Source organism: Oncorhynchus gorbuscha, linkage group LG09, assembly GCF_021184085.1.
Source record: "Oncorhynchus gorbuscha isolate QuinsamMale2020 ecotype Even-year linkage group LG09, OgorEven_v1.0, whole genome shotgun sequence".
NCBI classification, from domain to species: Eukaryota; Metazoa; Chordata; class Actinopteri; order Salmoniformes; family Salmonidae; genus Oncorhynchus; species Oncorhynchus gorbuscha.
The window spans coordinates 62,028,338-62,034,337 of NC_060181.1; the positions used below are offsets into that span (position 1 = coordinate 62,028,338).

The window sequence follows — 6,000 nt, forward strand, 5'->3', positions numbered from 1 at the left end:
TCATTTCAGAGATCATTCTAGAAAAGCAGCTTTCTTTGCTCTTTATCTATTTTGAAATATTGGGTTTTAACTTTGTCTCGATTTGGGATAAACTTCCTATGGGGATTACTGTAATAGAGCACATCCTTATATATATTTTTTGCTTTGAAATTCATTTGTGATGTATTCCCCCTTCAGCCACTCTCCAGATAAGGGCTGGGTAGCTATTCATCGTTCAATTCCATTTTTATGTGCATCTGTCAGGGACTACAGATACGATATTGCAACTTCAAACAGGTCTTTGTGAAATAAGAAAAAGTAGGCATCATTTCATTTTCTCTCTGTCCCTGGTACAAATTTATCAGGAGAACTGTATCTCCCCAGCCACAGACTGAAATGGGTAAAATACTGATTTCAAAGACTCAGCACACTGTCGCATTATTTGGTATCGTCTTCTCCTGCACAGTGGCGGATTGGTAGAGACATTGTTCAGACCCTTACGTCTCCTTTCTTTATTGTGGGCTGCTCTCTCCAGATCAGATTACTCCAACTCCCAGAACCGCTCTCTAGCACCACTTATTAAATACTGAGACGTCTCACAAACCGAGTGTGAACTTTCTATAGTTGTCAGTCAAGGTTTAAATACATTAAATCATCTGATACCAACCTCTCGTTCCTTTTGTCTGAGCAGAATGACAATCCCTGAGTTGGGAGTGTATCTGATATTGTGGCTAACCGTTTTCACCTGTTTTCCCCTCTGCGTGTGCATTCGTGTTGCCAAAATACTTGGTTTGTCATAGCCTCTTTGTGCCGGCTGGAACTAGATAAAAGGACACCTTTTGGCTCTCTGTGGAAAACAACAGTATTTCAATAGCCATTTTGAATGAGTGTTTTGTATGTATCAAGATCATTTTGCTTTAGATCTTGTATCGGTGATAAATTGTCATGTTAAACAGCATAGTCCGTAAGAAACCAGGGTGTTTGAAGTCTACGTTATTGTTGTGATTATCGCCAAAGAGTTCTTACGAGACCAAAATAACCACTTTGCGTGCTCCTGTGGGAGACAAATTCCTCAATCCAGTCTGAGATCCATCCTAAATCAGCCATTCACAGATTCTACCTCAAACGACAAGCTACAGTAGAATCTGTGTGACTCTGCTCTCCTTCTACTCTTTCAGGTTCACATGAACAAAAGCCATCCCAATGTGATCAACGGACCGACGGACCTGAGCCCGTCCGAGGGGAGCTGTGTCATCTTTGAGACGGCCCTGTGACACCGTTGTCTGACCATTTCACCCCTGTAATGTGGCCCTCTGTGCTGGCCACACCATGAGGATGCCTCACACACTGTACCAAATATTATCCAGCTCTTGATTTCACAATGCCTTCTTCAACACCGCTGGCAAAGGTGTGGCGATCAGGCGTTTTGCTTCAGCACTTTTCAATTATATGGGGCAGCGCCCCACCAGTTATGGTTTGGGTTAATATATTTTTTAAAATACGCAAAAGTGTTGAAACAGGGACAAAGTAGGCCTACTGTTTTTTTTTGTGTGTTTTTGTTAGACTCACCAGCCTTGCCTCCTAATCTGTCAATTCGTACACTATGTCCTTCTCATCAGAGTGCTGTGTGGGTGTTGACCTGTCAGATTCATGAAAATCACAGGGCACACGAATTGGGCATGACGCACGTCTATAGACTCTGATATTATTTTAGCAAACAGGGTAAGAACTCACTCCTGACAGACCCAAGCAAAACCTCTTTACAGAAACAGTGTAGCAGCCTACACCTAAACATCAGCGATCTGACATGCTGTATCAGTCTGAGCAACTTTGGGGGTGACGGGAGCTGAACAGGGCGGGACTAAAGTTGGGCAAATCGCATCACGACGCGAGATAAGTTTGGTTGTTTTCAAATCAAAATCCCCTGCCTAATGGAACAGCCAAAGAGAAGGCTCAACTTTCCTAACTGCCATAAATTCCATATCGTCTGCCTTTCACTTAAACAATAGGGATAAACACGAAATATTAGTTTTAGGCTTAGCCTACTGGAATTCCTTACATTCCTGTTGTTTTCAGTTTTAAAAAATCACCTGGGGTGACTTTAGAGCAAGCTCAACTTGCCCGACTGCTCAGTTCACTTGCCCCAGGCAATAGGGCAACCCTTAAGGTCCCTGCTATAACTAGTTCTAGAGTTTTAACTGGTTACAATCAGGAGACGAAGAAGAAATTCCCCAGCACTCTGGGAGCTGCAGTGTCACGTGATCAGCATACATAGGCTATGGGTCCATAACTGCCCAGGAGCAATTGTTTGAAGCAATATGTGCCTTTATTAAAAACAAATGACTGGTTGTGTTGTATTGATTGTTTTGCAATATTTGTTTTTGTATGTATGTTGCATGGCCCCTGGGGTAGGATTATTCACAATCCTGCATTTGGTTGCATGTAAAGATTTAGGGGTGTGGAGTGTTTACTGGTGTAAAAAAAAACAGTAGTTTATACTGGTTGGATACAGATTTTTAGGTTATTCCAAGTAAAACCTACCTAGCTGACAGTGGGTTTGACCAGTAAGTAAATAGTTTTAAGTCAAATTTGATTTTGTACTTTAAAAAAAAGAGGATACACATGTCTTATTGTTTTCAATACTCATTGTGCCTTGATCAGAATATCGATCCTTTGTAATTGCACTGTTTTCATTGATTTGTCTTCTAAGACCAGATTTGGTCTTCTTGCACTCTGAGTAGAATGACTATTGCTACCTCTGTTTTTGGAATAAAGCTGTGGATGAAAAGCAGGTCAGAAGTAGTTGGATTGTGTGTTAGCATGTATACTAGATGACCACTCAAAGAGCTTCTGAAATGATGCGAAAGGCATGAATACTTTTGACGAGAATCATTGTGTGTACTGTCGACAGTTTTTCCCCACTCTGATCATCTGAGCTACGTATGCTACTTATGTTGTATGTATGCGGTTCTGGAACTATAACCATTGATCCACTGTTTTAGTTTGTGGGACTACAACCAGTCAGATGATTGACTCTTAAACTTGATCAATAAAGCTGTGCAAAAAATCAAGACATCATATGACCTTTAAAGATGCAATATGAATGTAATCCTATGAATAAAAATGGTATTAGTTGAATACTTAGACAATGAGTATTGTCTTAGCTTTTTTTATGATCTTGCCATGAGTCAATATACAGAACAAAAATATAAACGCAACATGTACAGTCTTGGTCCCATGTTGTAATGAGCTGAAATAAAAAGCTTATTTCTCCAAATTTTGGTGCACAAATTTGTTTACATTCCTGTTAGTGAGCATTTCACCTTTGACAAGATAATCAATCCACCTGACAGTTGTGGCATATCAACAAGCTGATTAAACAGCATGATCATTACACAAGTGCACCTTGTGCTGGGGGCAATACACGGCCAATCTAAAATGTGCAGTTAAGTCGCACAACACAATGCCACAGATGCCTCATGTTTTGAGGGAGTGTGCAATTGGCAAGCTGACTGCAAGAATGTCCACCAGAGCTGTTGCAAGTGAACGTAATTCTTCTCTACCATAAGCCGCCTCCAGTGTTTTAGAGAATTTGGCAGTGCGTTCAACCGGCCTCACAACCGCAGACCACGTGTATGGCATTGTGTGGGTGAGCAGTTTGCTGATGTCAACGTTGTAAACAGAATGTCCCGTGGTAGCGTTGGCGTTACAATTATATTTCATCAACGGCAATTTGAATGCACAGAGATACCGTGACGAGATCCTGAGGCCCATTGTCATGTCATCTCATGTTTCTGCATGGTAATGCACGGTCCAATGTCTCAAGGATCTGTACACTATTCCTGGAAGCTGAAAATGTCCCAGTTCTTCCCATGGCCTGCATACTCACCAGACATGTCACCACCTATTTAGCATGTTTGGGATGCTCTGGATCGATGTGTACGAAAGCGTGTCCCAGTTCCAGCAACTAGGCACAGCCTTTTTAAGAGCAGTGGGACAACATTCCACAGGCCACAATCAACAGCCTGATCAACTCTATGCGAAGGAGATGTGTCGCGCTTCATGAGGCAAATGATGGTCACCAGATATTGCCTGGTTTTCTGATCCACGCCTCCACCTACAGATGCATATCTGTATTCCCAGTTGTGAAATCCATAGATTAGGGCCTAATGAATTAACTTCAATTGACTGATTTCCATATATGAACTGTAACTCAGTGAAATTGTTGCTTGTTGTGTTTATTTTTGTTCAGTGTACAACTTGTCATACATAACCCTATACTTTTCTTTAGATAAATCCAAATCTTAAGTTGTGTGAATGTCGTTTCGCCTCAGGCACCTTACCCGTAGTTAGCAGCTGTGTCGAGCGGTCTTAGCCCTGACACCCCCAACACAACAGGCTGTAAGTGGTACACGGTCAAACCATACACATAGTTGAACAACATTTTCACAATTAAACATTCTTAGTTTTTACCTTTTATTTTAATCATCAAGGAACGTAACCAAATATGTTATAATTTAAATATTCTATTATCTCTTCAAATTAGGAGAGGTACTTGACTCTCCTCAAACTGAGAGTCATTATCATCCCAGATTTGGAGAGGGGTGTCAGTAAATAGTTATGTCTAAATGGCAGTATTTAGCCTTGGTTAAGTAGGCTCTAGAAAGGAGCCGAGATGGTGGGTTCGTGAACTGCAGGCCATTAGGTGCTTTTAAAGCTGACTGATTTACACAATTCATTAACGGCAGTGAATTTTCAGCCTCCGTCATATTAAATGGTTACTTACTCTCAAATAGACCCAGGGGAGTTGAATTGTTGGGTTGCGAATAGATTAAAGTTTACATTGAAACAGAAATTGAATTCCGAGGTAATCAATAGCATAATGGACCAGTGAGAGGAGCCGGCTGCCTGAAATGAAATTTCCATATTTTTAATCTTAATTTTCCACTCTGTTTATCTGACAGTGTGGATGTGCAATCCAAACAGATAATGAGAGAGTGGGATATTGACACTGCGATCCTCTGGAGTGCTTGTTTCAGTGATTAAACGCTGTGATCTGTGATTACTTTGTGTCTGGTGTCAGGCTGGTGGCCAGGGCCCTGGGAGGGCTTCGGCGCACAGCAGCTGGAGCAGCCTGGCTCTCCGAGGTGCTAATACACCTGACACAGCGTTGACAGCATTCACAACCTTTCTGGGACTGCAGCGCACGCCACCCGCCACAATAGGAATACTCGGGGCACAATCTACAATTACAGTCAGCGTATATCCCTATGCTCGCCCCTCGATAACGTCCGCCGCGAGAATGGCAACAACAAAGTTGGCACAATAAGTATTATTAACCTGATACCTTCCACGTTTCACATAATAGGGGAATTTTTTAAGACATATCTGAATAGGTGGGAAATAGCAATGCTGTCAACGTAGTGCTGATGTAGCTCTAATAAATAATAGCCTTCTGAGCAACAGGAAGAGAAACCTATCCGGCCACACAATGAAGTTAATCCAAAAGAAATCAAATACAAAATCAGAGTCAGCACAATGAGGAGGCAATGAATGACATGATGGATGAATTCCGACTGTGTCAGTCAGCCCGTCTGCATTTTAAGAGACATGATATGGTGGTTGCTGATTTTAAAGAGGCGTAAGACATTCTATTCTGTGAAAAGGTGTTTCATTATCAATTGAGTGAAAACATAATGTAACAAGAAGTATCCATAACAAGAGAAAGTACTGCAAATTGTGGGAAGTTGTTTTGTTAGGGCTAATAAAGAGCTAGTCACGTGGCCATTTTGGATTGATGGGACAATGTATTTGTAACTTTTTATTGTGCCAGCATTTTCTTTTGTGAGGGATACTGCTGTTTGACAAATGGAAGCAAATTGCATGGTGTAGGGAAGTGAATGGCAGGGAGTTGTTGTGTCAAACTTTGTGCTGAAAGACGACGTAGCGAGAGCCGCTGGTTTTTGTGGGCGGCTCAGACTTGACTGATCCCAGCATAAAGTACTTGTTGAAGAGAGGGAG

At 41.6% G+C, this 6,000-nt stretch overlaps 1 protein-coding gene across 2 annotated transcripts in view; it reads left to right on the forward strand.

Moving 5' to 3' along the window:
• LOC124043913 (ATP-binding cassette sub-family C member 4-like) overlaps positions 1–3,248 on the forward strand; it is a 47,859-nt gene extending 44,611 nt beyond the window's left edge. For both annotated transcript variants that reach the window (XM_046363060.1, XM_046363061.1), the window contains exon 31: positions 1,158–3,248. In XM_046363060.1, the coding sequence (XP_046219016.1) occupies positions 1,158–1,253 (96 nt within the window). In that variant the 3' untranslated portion in view covers positions 1,254–3,248. The remainder of the gene's footprint in view (positions 1–1,157) is intronic.
• Positions 3,249–6,000: the final 2,752 nt, after the last annotated feature.